At 38.3% G+C, this 18,979-nt stretch overlaps 1 protein-coding gene across 3 annotated transcripts in view; it reads left to right on the forward strand.

Annotated features, from left to right (window-relative positions):
* PTCH1 (patched 1) overlaps nucleotides 1–18,979 on the forward strand; it is an 83,671-nt gene that overhangs the window by 5,521 nt on the left and 59,171 nt on the right. The window contains exons 1-2 of one of the 3 annotated variants that reach the window (XM_031937700.1): nucleotides 3,299–4,415; nucleotides 6,349–6,541. In XM_031937700.1, the coding sequence (XP_031793560.1) occupies nucleotides 3,996–4,415; nucleotides 6,349–6,541 (613 nt within the window). In that variant the 5' untranslated portion in view covers nucleotides 3,299–3,995. Of the gene's footprint in view, nucleotides 1–3,298; nucleotides 4,416–6,348; nucleotides 6,542–18,979 lie in introns of those variants that run through there. The other 2 variants (XM_003761310.4, XM_031937701.1) reach the window with 2 other exon arrangements.

Consider the following 18,979-nt stretch of genomic DNA (forward strand, 5'->3'; position numbering starts at 1 on the left):
GACAACTAGTTATCCTAACATTCTTTATTTGTGGAATCTTGGCCAAGTCACAACCTTTCTGGATGTGTAAAATTAGGGTATTGAACTAGATGAGTTCTGAAGTACCTTCCAGCTCTAAATGTATGGTCCTATAATATTCTATGTGTTCATATAAGTGAATTGAAACGAAAGGTTCCCCCAACATTTAAAGAAATTAATGAAAATATATACTGAGCATTTAATAGTATGACCTGAAATCCTAACAGGCTCATTCAGCATGTGCTATCAACCCACTTTAATTGTGCTTCTCAGGTTTTAAAAGCCAATTTTCACTGTACAATTGATTTTTCATTTTACAGATTTATCATGTGTTAATACAAAACATCCTGTAATACTGTTTAGTTCCAGCACTATTCTCTATTTTATTTATATTGTTGTTTGATATGTTTGATCATACTGGCTTTCTAAGAGATTGCTGTAGATAAGCTTCGTGGAATGAATAGAAACATATTAGCATCATGTCCTGGCTAACGCATTCAGTTTTAAATTTCCCGGCTCCCTGGCTTCCTTTTATGATACGAAAGCGTCCTCATGAATCTGTGCCCCATATCGTCTTTGAAAGTGTCACTTGTGAAAGCCATTCTTACATGTGAGGTTTCCTACTTCTTTTGGGTTAGGACTGTGACTGAGGAAAAAAGAAAAATTGGGAATGGGAAGTTCCAACAGTAAGAAAAAGTTAAGGGGAGAGAGTAAAGGAAAGAGAGAAAGTAAATAAGGGTAAGTAAATAAAACAAGAGGATGGGGGGGGGGGGGGGGAAGAGAGATGAAAGGCCAAGGAGAGGAAGGTTGCTGAGGGAGAGAGGTCAACAAGCTTACTAATGCTTAGTAGTGTGCCCGGCACGGCACAAGCGTTGGAAATACAAAAAAAAAAAAAAAAAAAAAAGAATTTTTTTCCCCCCATGAGTTAGGGAAAGATGAAAAAGAGAGAACGGAGTGTACTAATAGGGAGAAAGAAAAAGAAAAGAGAGGAGTGGGACTGAGAAATCCTAGGAACTGTAGGAAGGCGCCGGAATCTTTTCTGCTAGAGCCGCGTGCGCTGGAATCAGCGGGCTTGTCTCTCCACCGGCCGGCAGCCCGTGACATCTTCCAAGACTTGGGGCAGAATTGAATGGAAATGTTTCCTTTCCTTGCTGCTATTGGCCGGTAGTAGTCAAGCCTCATTGGTATTGGGTAACGTAAAGGGGGAAGAGACCTCCTTTAGGAATGTACTATGGCTTGTCTGGCATGCCTTTCTGCACCGGCAGCGGCGCATAACTGGGGTGGGAGGGGCAGGAGTTTAAAACGGTGCATTCCCTCTTTTCCTCCGGGTTCTTAACAACACGAACTTCTTTAAGCGGGGAGGGAAAAAGAAGAAGGAAGAAAGTAAGAAAAATCCCAGTGGACTTGCCCCGGCTGGGTGAATCACAAAGCCGGGTATGCAGAGAGAGTACTCTCTTTCCGCTTCTGCCTTGTCACTTGCCAGTCCAGCGGCGTGAGTTTCCCCCCCCCCCCCCGTCCTCCGCCTCCTCACGCTTGGACACGCACGCACGCACGCACCCCCAGGCAGTGGTGCTAGTAGATCGGCTTCTACTCCAGTGGACTGGGGCTCCCAGCTCCCGGCTCGTTGGTCACGTGGCCTTTCCAAGACTCCACCTCCTACCTCCCTTGCCCCCCTCCCCCGCTTCATCCCCGCCCCTCCTACTTTCCCTCCATCTGGGTTTCTTTCTTTTCTCTCCTTTCCTTTCTTTCTTCTTTTTTTTCAATGAACACACACCGTGTGCACCTTAAAGCAACACTCCCCCATTTCACTAGATCAATCAGCACAACATCCCGCTAGTTTTTTCGCAATGAAGTCAAGATTTTTTTTTTTTTAAGTTACTACCCGGATCTCCGCTGTGGGGAGAAATTTCATAACTTGCAAAACTAAGGGGGAAAACAAAAACAAACACCAAAAATCCCACCCACGTTTAAAAAAAAAAAAAAAAAAGCAATCGAGCCAGCCGAATTTCTGAGACATTTTGTAAGGCAAGCCACTACTGCTGGCAAATTAACAATGTTCGCTTCCAAAGGGGCTGTTTATCCCAATGGGAAAGTAAAGCCCAAGATATCTTCGTGACCTTAGCTAAAGCGTCGGGATGGGTTCTTACAGTCAGTGCACAATTTGTTTCTAATGAATTCAACATCAAAGCCTTTATTCCTCCCAACGTCACGCTCTTACAAAATAAATATATAAAGGATGCGTACCGCTTTAAAAAAAAAAAGTTAGCGATCGACTTTAAATAAATAGGTAGATGTGCTAAAAGAGGATTTAAAAAAGCAGACTAAGTAGCAGTGACTTTTTTTTCTTTTGAAGGAAACCCAATTCAATTTTCCCAAAACTGCAAACAGCTATCTCTTTTTAAATTATACTAAATATTTTAGATTTAAATAAAAACAGCCCCCACCCCCCTTAAAAGATTGCCGCGGGTGTCTGGATGCTCCTGTGTAAATGACTAATTTCTTCCTTGAATATAGTAGGTTGTTTAGGAGTAGGGGGTTGGTGTAGGCAGGGGATTTGGAGGTGGGTGTTTTTGTTTTTTTTTTATGTTCTTGTGTTGTGTACTTTAACTTTCCGTTTTGTTTATCTTTAATGTAAGGCGTATTTCTCTTGCGAGAGACTGTCTTCCTTTTAGTTATAAAAGAAAGGGGGGGGGGGGTGGAATTGGCACACACTAACTCAGTATCCACCACCCTGTCATTATTGGTTCAAGCCTGGGAATTCAAGTCGGACCTCCCAGTATTTGCTACAGCTTGAGGCCAAGGTGCCTCTGAATAGATTTTCTTTTTAGAAGTTTCAGAAATTGTTTAAGCGCTTTAAAAAATATATTACTTTCTTGTACATCGCGGGGTGGTGTGTGTGTGTGTGTGTGTGTGTGTGTGTGTGTGTGTGTGTTGTGTGTGTGTGCAAAAAAAAGCGTCTCATAAAAAGAAGACACTCTTTTGAAAAGAAAAGGAAGGGGGGAGCATTCCTTAATGGAAGTATTGCATGCAAGAAGGTTGGAGCTCTTTAAGGCTCCCCTTGAAGCTGGGGATGCACACACTAGGGTTGCCTGCCTGGGTGGTCTCTCTACTTTGGTGAGCTGTTGCTAAGCAGCTAATAATAGTCATGTTTGCTGAGTAATTTCTGCCCTCCTTGAGCCAATCGCATTGCAGAAATCCTAGCCATCTGACAGCCCCAGGGGCGGGAGCTCCAGCCTTTTTCTCTCTCGCTGGCTCTCTCCCCCTCCACCCCCTCCCCTCCTCCTCCTCTTTCTCCAAATGGAGAGAGTTCTTTTTTTTCTTCTTCCATCTCATCTATTGAATCAAGGAGCTGCTGCTGCTTGCTGCACACACACGGACTGGAGTCCCAAAGTCCCGGGAGTCAGAGAGCAGCGCTGCACTGAAACAGAATGGTACAGCGAGTCCGCAAGGAGCAGAAGCCAGAGCCAGAGTCGAAGGAGCAATCCCAGCAGCAGCCTCCGCCTCCAGCAGCAGCACCAGCAAGAGCAGGAGCAGCAATTCCCCAACAGCACTGAGAAGAGCAAAGGAAGCTCGGATTCTGCTGTGGCTTTTTGCTTTCTTCCCGGAGAAGCAACTCAAGAAAAGGAGCCGAGGAAGAAAGTCCCGGTGGTGGGATCTCTGGGGGTTTCCTCTCATTTTCCCAAGTAAAAGGGTCTGGAAAAGGGGGCAAACAAGGAGTGGACGAAGTGGTGGTGGGGATTGTTTGGTGGTGGTGAAGGAGACACCGGGGGGGAGGGGGGGCAAGCAGGAAAGAGAGAAGCTCGCCCCCCGTGCGCACACACACACATACGGATCCCTCTCACCCTCTTCACGAACTGGATGTGGGAAGCGGCCGCAGAAGAGACCTCCGGATCACCACGAAATGTTGCAATGGAAGGCACAGGTCCTGACTCTTCTCCAACGGCAGCAGCGGCAGCAGCAGCAGCAGCCCCCGCGGTATGAGGAGGTCTGTCAGCAGCAGCAGCAACCACAGCAAAAGCCGGAGCCACCCGCAGAAAGAAGCGTTCTCCGGAGCCTACTCCCCGGCATCACCAGCCAGCTCCAGCAGCGCGCCGTGGTGGTGGTGGTGGGGGAACCGAGACAAGCCAGCCCGCCTGATGCGGGAACAGCAGGGGCAGCTCAGTCACCGCGGCGGCGGCGGCGGCGGCAACATGGCCTCAGCTGTTAACATTGCGGAGCCTGAGAGCGGCGGCGGCGGCAGCGGAGGCTGCAGCAGAGACCCTGATCTGCCTGGGGGAAACGGCAGCCGGAGGCGGAGAAGGACGGGAGGGAACCGACGCGCTGGGGCACCAGACCTGGAGTATCTGCAGCGGCCGAGCTACTGCGATGCGGCTTTCGCGTTGGAGCAGATTTCTAAGGTGCATTTCTGTCTTTCTTCTCCCTCCTTCTGGACCTCCCCCCTGCATCCCTTTCCCTTTCCACCTTCTGCTCTTTCTCTATGGAAGTACCCATACGCATACATACACTCACCTCTTTGGGGAAAAGAAATAGACTAGGGGAACTGAAAAACCCAAACACACCCACCAGCATTGGAATGAAAGGGATGTCTAACTTCTGCAGGGGATGGATGTGTGTATGTGTGTGTGTGTGTGTGTGTGTGTGTGTGTAAAACGTGTAATGTGCTCTCCCTCCCTAGTGTACACTTTCTGGGTCATTCGAATTCTTCTCCCATTAAACCAATCCAGAAAAAGACTCAAGGATTTAATCTCTCTCTCTCTCTCTCTCTCTCTCTCTCTCTCTGTCCTTTCTCTAGGTTGGCTTTTCTCTAATGCTGCCACATTTCTTAACATATTTTGGGGGTGGGGGTGGAGGGAGGCGGGGAGAGGAAGGAGGAGGGGGTAGAAATAAAGGTGGTTTCCTTTTTTTGGCAGCCCGTTTTGCTTTTGTTAAGCTTTGAGTAAGCGTGAAATCTCAAATCCCTTAAAAATCGCCTTTGAGGAGAGGATATTTTTTCCTTCTCTTTTTCTTTGACTGGTTTACCTTGACCCCCAGCCCGTAGGAAAAGTGAAAGTTGTAAACAAATTGCCACCTTAAATCTGCGGTGCAGGTCTGACTGAGTCGCCGGGTTCATTGTGTTCGTTACTCTTACTGAAATGTGTGGAATCCAGGAATTCCGTGTAAACATTATATAGGAAAGAGAATCCCGGGTTGCTGATTATGCAGAAGAAATATCTGCGAGGGTAAACAACGCCCAGATATTTCCCTTTCCCTACACGTTATTTTCCTTTCAGAAGTACATTTTTTTTTTAAATGCTTCAGCAAGAAGGGAAAGGGGAGGGAAAAAATCCATGTGGCTGCCCTCTTCTGTTCACAAATATTGTCGTAACTTACAGATGGCTGCTCTACTTTTTAATTCAGATCACACAGCGTCTCCTAACTCTATGGAAATGAATCACGATTAAGCTATGATCTTGTAGCATTGCCCGCCACGTGGATCTTACATTTTACTACAAAGTTGGTGTTGAAGGTTGTGGGAGCTGGGCTAAAGAAATGGCAACAAATCAAATTGTTATCAAATAGCATCCTTCCCCCTCCCCCCCCCCCCATTCATTTAACTACTTCATCCTAGAGATAATAGCAAGACCTGGGGGGAAGAGGGAGACCAGGTGTCTATTCTTGTTTTTATTCTAGTTGGTTGCAATTCATGTATATTAATTTCCCTTACCGTCGATGCCCCGCCTCCCCACTGAAAATATTCTAGTAAGAATGATTTCTTTCCTCAGAATCAATGGTCGATTACACACACACACACACACACACACACACACACACACCCAGCGCCTCCTTCCCTCCCTCCCCTGAGACACCTCGGGATTCCTAGTAATCCCAGGAGGTGCTTAGAGGGGCGCTCACTCTGTACTGAGACAGATTTCACTCTGAAGCGAGGCTTTGATTTATGCATAATTCTCTCATCCCACTCCCATACCCCGCCCCTCCGGCCAAACTCTCACCTTATTACTCTCCATGATTTCAGGAGGGAAAAGTCCAACACTAGCTAGTATCCTTGTGGTTGCTAGGCTAACTATTTCATTCATCCCTTAGTATACTGTGGAAATTATTTGCATAATGTACTCGAAATACATATTATCTTCCTTTTTCACTGTCCGAACCAGTCCTCATCACTTTCAGAAATCCCGGCCTTCCAAGTCCTACCAAAAAATTGAGTATATATGGGTGGTTTGTGGGGTGAAGCAGAGGTGCACCCCGGAAGTCCAAACATTGTTCTACACAGTGCACAAGTGTATATGATGATTTCGAAGTACTTATTCCTAATATTTGCTTGCATTCCAGGGGAAGGCTACCGGCAGGAAAGCGCCGCTGTGGCTGAGAGCGAAGTTTCAGAGACTATTATTTAAACTGGGTTGTTACATTCAAAAAAACTGCGGCAAGTTTTTGGTTGTGGGCCTCCTTATATTTGGGGCTTTCGCTGTAGGATTAAAGGCAGCTAATCTTGAAACCAACGTGGAAGAGCTTTGGGTAGAAGGTAAGAGACCCAGCACGTTCTATTGCTTCCTTTTATTTTCTTTCAATTGATAAAGATATTTACGAGACTATACCTAGTCTTTTTTTTTTTTTTTTTAAATCCTCCCTACACCAGGGGGAATTGTTTATTGTTTAGCAGTTTGGCCGGATGCCAGATAAAACCTACAAAGAGTTTGCTGTAATCTATTCTGGTCCACAGTGTTTTGCTAGGTGGTGTGGGAGATTGTGTGGAGAGCAAAAGGTGGGGGTGAAGGGGGGGAGAGGAGACTTGCAGCTCCTTGGAATAAACCATTTTTAGGGGGGAAGTGTCTTGGGACTGATTTAGGTGTTGAGTCTTCTCTTTCAAATCTGAAGAGACTTTAATGAAAAAAGTTCTTTTTTGTTTTAAACTACATTCATCTCCATAAATCTTCCCTTTCCTCTCTTCTTACAAAAAAAAAGACACAAAAGTGGGGGAAGGAAGACCACCCCTCCGCCATTTTGGGAGTGTGTGTGTCCCCAGCAGCAGAGGCAGCCTCTGCCTCTGGAGTTGCTGGAGGAGGGAGGACGTGATGAGCGCAGGCCTGCAGAGGCAGCGTGTGTGGTCCTGGTTTTGGACAGCTTTCAACTCTGGGGGAAAAAAACATTTGTCTCAAGGTTAAAAAAAAAAGGGGGGGGGAGTAAAGCACAGAACTGAAACGCATGTTTGCAAAGTAGATTAATGTTTCCTCACGGGTGGGGGCTTATTTAATGGAATTATATTGGAAAAAGTTTCATTTTGTAGAAAGAAAGGAAAAAAATGTGTTTTAAGGAAGCACTTTAGAGGATGAGCCACCCAAGCTCTCTGAGGAGTTCTACCAGTCTTATATCCACATTCCACAATTTGGGAGTTTCCCTGTGAGGCTTCTTTTTAAGCCAGTTATAAATCCTCAATAGACACATTGATGAAGACCGAAACATTTTACATTCTTTTATTGATACTGTTTAGGTAACACAGTTTTTTCCTTGCTGTGAATAGTTTCTGTTATTTGAAAACTTTGTAATAAATATCACTTTGGGCCAGGTCTTCAACTAACAAAGGGAAATTAGGCAATTTGCCATATTTTTCAGGCACACACATACACACACACAAAGCCTTTCTTCATAAGTACCCTGATAAGTGAGGCAAAGCTGGATTTATAGAAATTATCTGGATACTTGTTTCATTTACCCTTTTCAAAATGCTAGTGTGGACTTCATTTGAGAGATTTTTACTGCCAGTTAGTCTTGTTTAAAGGGCTTTTTTTGCTTTGACCTAATAGGATGGTGTGTGGTGCATAATTGCAAAGTGAAATACCCTAAAAAATCAAGTAGATAATTAGTGAGACAAATATAAATGATAAAAAATAAACCTAAAAAAATACCTCATCTCCCAAATTTTTACTAATAAAAAATTATTTGAATCAAAGCTAGGAAATAATCAGTTCATTTATACATTTAGTTCAAACATTTAGTCAGTCTTTGAGAAAGCTAAAGTAGACTCAGTTGATAGAATTTAGAGCAGGAAGGGACATTAGAGACCATGCAATTTGATGCTTTTATTATAGTTGAAGAAATCAGAAAGGTTAGATCATATATCCAAAGTCACACAGTGAGTTAGGATGAAATCATTACAAATATTGAATGCTTGATGTAGTACTGTAAGAAGTCAGAAGTGTAAATGTGATTCATGCCTTCAATGTAGTTGGAAAGGCAAATTATTATGCACGAAATTATTAGAATAATCAAGTACTAAAATACACAGTATTGAATAATAGTAATCGCTTATATTTGTAGAGAAATTTGCAAAAATTACCTTAAATAAATTGTAATATCTCATTTGATCCTCACAACACTTTAAGATCAATGCTATTATCATCCCAGTTTTACAAGTAAGCATATTGAGATTAGAGTGCAGGAGTAGGACTTCTTTTATTCTTTGCATTTGCTTACACAATGCCTGACACATAGGAGGTTTTTTTTTTTTTAATAAAGATTGATTGATTTAAGTTAATTGTACTGAATCAAAAACTTTAAACATTTACTTATTAACATAGTATGTAGCATTGTTAGGAGCTAGAAAATTACAAAGCTTAGGTAAGACCTGGCCCCTCCTATCATAATTTAGTACAGTGGTTCCTGAATTTTGTTGCTCCTTGAACCCTTTTCAATCTTACAATGTGTTTTGAATCCCTAGAATAATTTAATATACTACCCAATTTTCAATTGTTTTCCTCTAAAGACACTATTAAAGAATTTTAGTGCCATTAGTTTGTTCAAAGTAATAATTTATGAAGGTTTCATGGGAAGAGGAGGGACTTGTGTTAGAGTTTAAAGAATAGGATATATTCCCCACTGCTAGAGAAACGAAATATGTTGTAGGCAGGGGAAATAGCATGAGCAAAACCAGAGAGGCAGAAAGCAATAGTGCCTGTGTGGAGGATAGTGTAGATGACAGCAAATCCATACTGAAGTGCATGCTGAATGTTGGATGGTAGAGAAAAATAAGCTTGCATAGGTAGAGTAAGGATAAGATTTTAAGAGATTTGAAAATCAAAAAGAAGAATCCAAATTTATATTTAAGAACTAGGAAATTATTATAGATTCAAAATCAGAGGAGAGGTGGTCAGAAATAGAAATACTTGCAGGTTTTGAGTTATCAATACCACCCTAATATATGCAGCAGTATTGTCTTAGTAGACACACAACATAATTTTACTGCCTGTGACTGTGACTTCTAGTAGAGAGAAAGCTGGCCTTGGAGCCTTGAAGATTTGGGTTCAAGTTTGGTTTTACAATTAACTATGTGACTTTAGCTAAGTTGTTAACCACTAAACAACTCTTTAAGATCATAAATTAGAGAGGAGGAGTTGACCTGTACTGAGAAAGGAAGTTTCTTCCTCTGGGTGTTCATTAAGTTAATGAAATAACAGTATAAATTTTAGTTCATTGTATTACAGAATTTTAGATTTAGAGCAAGAAGAAGCCATCTAGTCCAACTCTTTGCTTTTACAAATGAAGAATCTGAGGTCCACAGAGATTATATGATTTAATCAAGGTTACACAGGTAATAAATACAAGAGCCTTATTTGATCTAATTCTTCCAACTCTAAATCCAATTCTGTCAGGTATCTCCAACTAGATGGCCTACTGTCACCTCAAACTTAGAATATCAGTCTTGATTAAATTCACTATATTGCCGTTCCACATTTGAACTTCCTTCTAACCTTACTAGTTTGGTCAATGGGATTACCATTTGCTTACTGTGTCATGCTCAAAACCTTTGATTCTTTGACTTTTCCCTATTTCTTCCCTCTCATATCCAAAGAGCCTAGTCATTTCCACTTTTAAAACGTCTTTTGAATGTGAACTTTCTTCTTTCTTCCCATATATAGCTTCCACTATAATACAGACCTTCAGTATTACTCCATCTGGAGGAACTGTTGCAATATCAATCTTTCACCTTGACCCTACTTTCCATTTAAGAATCTTCAGGGTCTCCATTACTTTCTCAAGTAAAATTCTCTCCTTTCCATAATATCAAGCCTACCCATAGCATGAGAACATTCTTATTTTTCCATTATTATTTCAGATTATTCCACTGGATAATGATTCCATTTAAGCCAACCTGAACAATTCCCTGCCTCCCATGTACTGTATTTAAACCTCTGTGTTTATAATCAGACTGTTCTGTTTGCCTCTCTCCCTTCTTCTTTCTCTATTGGATTCCCACCCTCTCTTTTAAAGATCAGTTAAAATGCCATCTCTATCAGGAATCTTTGACTGATGTCCTCCTAGTTGGTAAGGGTCTTCCCCCATAAACTTTCTACATCACTTTGTTCTGTTAGAGTCTAATACACTTATGTAATATTGTTATTTTACTCATATCTTTATTCTCCTATTAGATTGAAAGCTTCTTGGAAGTAGAGGCATGTCTTATCTAAACTTTATATTTTCTCTAGGGTCTAAGTTTGTGTCACCCAGCAGGTATTTTACAAATGTCAATCAGTCAATAAATATTTATTAAACCTTTACTGTGTTAGGCACTTATAATACAAAAAGGAAGAAAAAGACAATCCCTGCCCTCAAGGAGCTCACAAACTAATGGAGAGGAAAGTAGGCAAATCAATATGTATATACAATCTGCATATGGGATAAATAGGAAATAATTGAAAAAAGAATTAAACGGGATTGGGAAGACTTCTTGTAGAAAATGGGATTTTAACTTAAAGGAATTCAGGAAAGGCAGTAGAAACAGATGAAGAGTGAGAGCATTCCAGGCATAGAGAACAGCCAGAGAAAATTCCTGGAGAAGAAAAATGGAATTTCTTGTTTGTGGAATAGATAGAAGGCTAGTGTCATTGGTTCAAGGACTAAGATGGAAGAAGACTGATAGGAGGGGACTTGATTATCTATGACTTCGTAGGCCAAGCAAAGCATTTTGTTTTTGATTCCAGAGACTAGAGTTTATTGAGTAAGGAGGATAAACGTTATTGGACCTTTTTTTTTTTTTTTTTTTGTTAAGGAAAAAAAAAAAACACTTTGGGGCAGCTAGGTGGCGCAGTGCATAGAGCACCAACCCTGAAGTCAGGAGGACCTGAGTTCAAATATGGTCTCAGATACTTAACACTTCCTAGCTGTGTGACTCTGGGCAAGTCACTTAACCCCAATTGCCTCAGCAGCAAAAAAGAAAAGAAAAAACACTTTGATGTCTGATTGGAGGTTGGATTGAATAGGGAGAGATTCTAGGCTATTTGAGTAGTGCAAATGTGAACCTGACTCAAGGTGGTAGCATTCAGGGAAGGAAAGCGGGCATGTTTGAGAGATGTTGCAAAAGTGAAATTGGTAGACCTTGGCAACAGATTGAATATGGGGAGAGGGAGTGAGAAATAGTGAAAAATCAAAGATGACATCTAGGTTGTGAAGCTTGAGGAATTGAGAATTTGCTATTAGAGAAGTTGGCAGATGGGGGGTGATATTTAAAGGGAAGGTAATGATTTTAATTTTTGACATCTTGAGATGCTTGAAAAACAGATGGAGATACAAGATTTGAGGTCAGGAGAGAAGTTAGGGCTAATTAGTTTTCTTGTTTTGTGATACAGAAACATGTATGCTTATGAAAAGTATTTAAGGGGAGCAAAGATAAGGTAGGTTAGACAAGAATTATCCCTAAGTCCAAGACCAGCTCCCAAATAAGAGTTTGGTTAGAGTATGAAATATTTTCTTAACATTTAGTACTGATGGAAACACATCTGCAATATCTTTTTTTTAATTATAATAAATTTATAAGTTAGAAGGACCTTTGAGGTCATCACATTTAACCTCCTCATTTTTATTGAGAAAACTGAAGAGGCAATTTGCTCAAAACTACATGGATAAGAAGTGGTAGAGCCAGAGTTCAGTCTTCTTTCTAGCTTATCATGCTGCCTCTCAAATGCTTCTTTGGAAAGAAATGCTACTCTTAGATGTTTCATTTAAAAGAAGTGTACTTGTTAGTTTGGTCTTTATCTTGTCTTTGTTAATTCATGTTGGTTTTTATCAGTATTTTACTGATAACAATTGTCTACAATGTTATTGCATGCTCACATTGTAATAGTCATTATCTAGTGACTCAGGGTCCATTCAGGAAAGCTTTTTTAGCAGAAGGTATAACATTGAAGAATATCTTCTCCATATATCTCCCTCAACTCACCTTGAGACTTAATAGCTAGAACATTCCCACTACCTACTTCCATGGCAGTTGTAAATTAATTCACACAACTCATTGCTTCTCCACTGCATTGACCTCTTGTTTTGGCCTTTTTTAGTTCATAGCTTTAAAGCCAGGAAGGATTTTAAAGGTCATATAATTCAAATCCCTCATTTTGTTCATGAGGAAACCAAATCTCAGAAAGTTAAGGGATCTAAGGTTTCACAATTGGCAAGTGACAAAGGTGGGACTTCAGTCTCATTTCTTCAAAGTACAATCCCAGAACTTTCCACCATGTTATTGCTCATCTAGAAGAAGCAATAATTTCATTAATACATAGAAGCCTAGCCAAAGGAACTTCAGAATATTTTATGATTGATTTATTCACAATATATTTCTATATTTTTTATACAAAAAATATCTAATTTCCTGGTTTAGTGACTTTATAACTGTCATAAATAAATAGCAAAAACATTTAGATCTACAAATACAAAACTCCCTGTTTTCTAAGACAGCAATGGGAATCAACTAATAAAAAATGAAAAAGTAGAATCCAAGGTTAAACTTATATGGAAAATAATACCATTTTTTTCAGGACTATCAGTGGAGATGTTTGGCTAAATTGGTTGTTATCTTAGTAGTGATTGTATTTATGTGCTAATCATGACCATGGGCATTATACAGATAATCTACATGATAGTAGATGCATGTGTCAGTGACAAAAAAAAAAAGAAAATAGAGTAAGAGACTATGTGGAGAGTGATGTTAATATACAGTTTGCAAAATATTGTTTTACCTGTGCTTAAAGTGACAAAAAAAATGACAACTAAATATCTATTTGTATGTTGTACATGCTTTTATGGTACATGCCAATTTTATCCTCATGTCTTACAAATCAAAAAAATTGTTAATACTGGTGGTAAACTAAAGGTATCCATTTGCTAGTTTGGATATTTTATTCTACCTTTAAATTTCTTTTACTACACTTTTATTATTATTAACTATATATATAATATATTGCTATATATTACAAAATATTGCATTGTAAAGGTGGTTCTAATTCAACTACAATCTACAGACCAATATTGACAAGATAAAAAGAATATTAAAGATAGATTTTGTGTGTGTGACATTTGTGATAGAAACTCTTCGGTTTTCTTGCTAAAATACATAGTAATTATTGCCCTTCAAACTCTCAATGTATACGAAAGACTACTATGTGCCTGTAAATCCTAAATACAGTATCATAGAATTATAGAATTGAAAAAGAACCTCAATGAGAAACTAGCTCAATTCATATACTAAAGGAATACCTATTATAATATTCTGACAAGTGTTCATTCTGTCTCTACTTGAAGACTTTCAATGAGGGAGGAAAATCCAACAACTACTAAAACAATAACCATTCTACTCTTGAATAGCTATAATTGTTAAGTTTTTCCTACTATAAAGCTCAAATTATGATTCTTCCCTCTAGGGCCAAATAGGTCTTATTTAATTCTTCTATATAACCTCAAATAATTGAAAACAGCTATCATGTCCTCCCTGAGTCTTCTCCAGGCTAAACATTCCCCATATATTTAAGCAATCTTCAGATGATCAGAACCAGGGCCCTTGACCATCCTGGATGATGGTCTGTATGCTTTTCAGTTTATCATGGTCCTTCTTAAACTTCGGCACTTCAGAACTGAACATAACACTCCAGATGTTGTCTGACCAAGACAAGTTCAGAGGGAATGTCACCTCTTTGTTCTTAGAGGCTTTACCTTGAACCCAAAATCATGTTAGCTTTTTTTGGCTGCCATATCACTTTGTTGATTCATTGAACTTGCTGTCCACTAAAATTTCTAGGTTTTTTTGTTTTGTTTTGTTTTTTCTAGGCAAAGTGCTCTCTGATCATACTTACCAATCTTGTATTGATGAAGTTAATTTTTTGAATCCAAGACAAACTTTATATTTGTAAAGTTAACATATTATTATGCAGTATAAAATTTGATAGAGGCATGCTTTCTAGGAATTACAAATTCCAAGTAACTCAAATTTTGAAAATTAAATTTAATGAAGTTTTATAGCTTTCAAGATAACATAATTGAATGTAGTAAATAGTATAAGCTGTTCCAGCCGAAACATATATACCAATTTTATGGAAGGAAATGTAGGAAACAAGAATTTGGAGTGGAGATATGGAAAAAAAAAAAAACATTTTTAGCAAAAATGTTGTCTGGAACTCTTTTATTTTTGTCATTTTTCTATGCTTGTCCATAGATCTTCATTTGCACCAATTTGAGGGCTTTTGTATACTTCCTAGCATCAGAATACCTTTGTCCTAAATTTTAACCTTTTTGACAAAAGAAAGTGTTAAAATTTTAATTCACCCTGATTTTGCTTTTGTTATTTCATTTGTCTTTTGAGATTCCCCCCCTTTCTAGCCTAATATTACCCTGCCCTTAATCACACTAACTCCATTCCATCAGAAGAAAACCTCCAATAGACTTTCCTATCAAGAATATTTAGTGACTATTTACTATTTAGAATTTTACCACTGGGGGGAGGGGAGGGGAGGAGCGTAAATTTGTATAGTACTTTTCCCATTCACCCTTAATTCCCAACATAATAGTTTAAAATAAATTTTTACCAAATCATCTGACTCCAGGTCATCTGCTTCCAAGTCCAATGTTCTTTTTAAAGTAATAATAACAACAATAATAATAATATGTGTTGCTTCTGTTAAACAACAACAAAAAATTCATTTTTAAGGACCTATTTTACATAGTTAAAGTTTTATGCTCTGTGAGTTGTAAAGTTTAGATTAAATCATCCCTGGTCTTATGGAACCTAAGAGTCCCAAAGGGATTCAACATCTTGGAGAATAATATATAAGGTTAAGAAAAGCAACAACAAAATATCATGTGAGATCTAAGGGAATTAGGGAGGTCCCTGATGAATGGGCATCAGTGAAGCTTCTGGGAGGAAGTGAAGTTTGAATAGGATGTTAAAGGACTGGAAAGAAAGTTTAACAGGTAGAAAGGAAGAAGAAAAGGTATTCTAGGACCCAGCTTCTTAAACTGTGGTTCACAACCTTATGTGGGGTCTTGTAACTGAATATGAGGATCACGAAATTATGATTTATCATTAAATGTTTAATTTACATACCTATTTTCTACATCTATATATAGGGTCACATAAAAATTGTTTGGGTAAAAAGGAGTTAAGAGTGAAAAAAGTTTAAAAAGCTCTGTATCTAGGGTTAAAAGGAAAAATTAGACAGGGGTATGGAGATAGGGAAGGAATGGTGAATTGAACAGTTTGCCTGGACTGTTGAAGGGAGGAAATTGAAATAAAGCTATGAAGTTGTGTGTCAGCATTAAGGGTGCAAAAAAAAAAAAAAAAAAAAAAACAAAAACTTTGAAAAGATGGACAGAGGAAGTAGAGAGCCATTTAAAGGTTTTGAGCAAAAGAATGACAAAATAGAAATAATAAGTAATGACTTCCATTTCTGTGTTTATTCCCCCTTTGGGACTTGGTCTATGATGTCATCCATGTAGGAAAACTCCTGGTTTTAAAACTCCTTTTTATCAATGCAGATCAGCAGCTGTTGTGTAATTTATAGTATTACAATGTTGCTAGAGAGGGCAAAGAAATTAAATGACCTGGCCAATGTAACAAGGAATCCAGACCTTCCTGACCTTAAGACCAATTCTCTAAATTTTATTCTTGGCCTGTGCTCAAAATTTCTTTTACTATTTTATTATCTCATGAAATTATACTATGCTTATTCTTTTTATCTACCTAATAGTTATTCTGGTTAAGGGAACATGGTATAGTTGGAAGCAAGAATCATAGTCCATCCCTTTTGGGTAAGATCACATGGAAAGAATAACTTCCATGAAGAAAGCATAACATTGAAAAGAATCCTAGATGTGAAATCAGCCTACCTGGAGTGGAATTATGGCTCTTCTCCTCAGGATGACCTCAGGAAAATATTTAATCACTTTGGGCTTGAGTTTGCCCATCTAGAAATGGAAGTAGTTGAATTAGGTTTCCCCTAAATTTCTTCCCATTCTAAAGTTATTATCTTATATAATCATTCAAGAAGAAGTTTCATTATCATATAGATAATATTTGAGTTAATGTAACAGCTTTCTTATTCAAGTGAAACCTGGTGTTATTTATTCTTTTAGAAATGCATGCAGTTTTTTGTTTCAATTCAACATCTTTTGGCTCTAGATCAGAGATGAGAGGGGTGTAACGTGCAGGGAGGAGGTCACCTAACTGTGTGGCCTAATCAGATTAATGTAATTGGGAAATATTTAACAAAATACAACAAAATATAGGTAACATTACATTCTTTTTTTGTATTTTGTTTTATTTTTATAATAGTTTTATAGTTTTCAACATTCACCTTTGCAGAATTTTTCTCCCTCCCTCTTTCTCTCCCCTAGACAGCAAGTAATCCAGGTTAAACATGTATAATTATTCTAAATATATTTCTTCATTTGTCATACTGTGTAAGAAAAATCAAATCAAAAGGGGGAAAACATAAGAAAGAAAAAACAAGCAAATAAACTATAACAACCCCGCTAAAGGGTAAAAATACTATGCTTTGATCCACATTCAGACTCCATAGTTCTTCCTTAGATGCTTTGGCACTATTCATCACAAGTCTATTGGAATTGCCTTGAATCACCTCATTAACTTTACACTTTAAAACTAAGTTAATATGTGACTTGATGGGATCCTTATGTATGGATTAAAGGCCCCCATTCTATTTGAATCAGACAACATTGCTCATGAGTTTTGAATAGGAAAGGATCATAGAGGCTATTTGATTTAATCTCATTATTTGAATGATAAGAAACTAAGACTTAAAGAAACTGTCACTTATCTGATGTAACACAGATAGTGATGGGAGTAGGATTCAAGTTAGAAAATGACTCCTTAAGGTAGATTTCATCTCTAGGAAGATATAACAGATATTTTCTCAGTAGTTGTAGTTGGGAAAAGCTGTAGGTAATATGCTGACTTTATCAAAACATCAACTACCTTTCTTCTTTTGTAAGATCCATAGATCAAGAAACATTTTTTAAAATTGTCTATTATCTTTCTATTTGAAGTAAGGACTTTAGTATAAATCTGATGGGAAATGTAGCACTGTATTTTGTATGTTGAAATTAGAGTTCTGCTCTCCTTGTTTTAAAAGCCTTTATATGTCAGTAATGGTTTCAGTCTATGACAGATTGTTTGCATTTTGAGACCTTCCTCACTAGGGGCACCCTTACAAAATAACTCAATGAATAAATGGATATCTAAGCCAAAAACCATTGTCAGATAAGACAGTATGAAATCAACTCAAATCTCCTTTACTACCTTCTAAGGTAGTGTCGTTCTGTCTTTTCAGTCATGTTGATTCTTTGTGGCCCCATTTGGGGTTTTTTTGGCAAAGATACTGGAGTGATTTGCCATTTCCATCTCCAGCTCATTTTACAGATGAGCAAACTGTGACTTGCCCAGAATCACACAGTTAGTAAATGTCTAAAGTCATATTTGAATTCTGATCTTCCTGACTCCAGATCCAGCTGCCCCAAGGTAATAAATTCATCTATTCTATGAATACAATATATAACAAAATCTTTCTATATATCTTAGACTGTCAGAACTGTTGCATTTCATAAGTACTCTCATGTCCTGGTCTCCCTTCCCCTTAGTTAAAAAAAAAAAGATAAAATAAAGAATTATATATTTGTATTTATTAGCCTCTAACAGTACCTTTTCAATAATATTTCAGTCTAATTAAAAACCTGTTGAGGGTAGAGTAGTAGAAAGGAATCCTCCAGCCCTCCCACCCCCCTTTAAATTCAAGTCAGTCTCATGTCAGTTCCAAAGAATACAACTGACACTTTGAGCTGTAGTATTTTCACATTGCCATCCTTGACCCTTCAACAAGTTTAAAAGCTAGTACATGCAACTGGTTGTTTCAGTTATACATAACTCTGCTTGGAGGCTCCAAAATATGACAGCTTCCAGATGTATGAATCTACTGATCCGTTTGTTTAGATTATGCTCCACAGCTGATGCCTAGATTAATGCTGGCTGGATAAAGCTATGGGAGATTTGTTTCTACAATGCTGTGTTTATATTTCATTTGGATTTCTCCTTCAAAGGTGACCTCTCTGTGACCTCCTGGAGTGCTGTCCACTAGGGTACTAGTTGTAACTTGTCTGCTGTTGTTTTATCTAAGGGGGTTGTTAACAATTCAGCAGCCAAGGAGTGCTTATATGTATGGCTTCTATTTATTCCATGACAGCTATTTGTCCCAAACAGTTCTAAAGCCTTAAGATTCTTCTAGGTATTAGAGGTGTCATTTGTACCTTGAATTAAGTATACAAATAAATAAATAAATATTATATATATGTATATATATGACATGATGCCAAAGAAAAGTTTAAATCTTACATTTTTAGAGATTGCTGTATTTATTACAGTGGCATAGATTTGATTAATTTAATAAGGCATTTTGATTATTTCTAGCTACTATACTTTACATTTTTTAAAACCCCAAGTCCTATTTACATGTCTTTTTCATATTTATATCAAAGTTCAATGACATTAGATGTTCAAAGAATAGGTTCTTCTCTAAGAAGATGATATATATACATATATGAACATAGCATGTTCACATTTGTACATGTATATGCTTTTAAAACTTAAAGGCAACCAATTAGGTAAGGTAATCCTAAATAATTATATCCTTTG

This window comes from Sarcophilus harrisii, chromosome 1 (genome assembly GCF_902635505.1).
Source record: "Sarcophilus harrisii chromosome 1, mSarHar1.11, whole genome shotgun sequence".
NCBI lineage: Eukaryota > Metazoa > Chordata > Mammalia > Dasyuromorphia > Dasyuridae > Sarcophilus > Sarcophilus harrisii.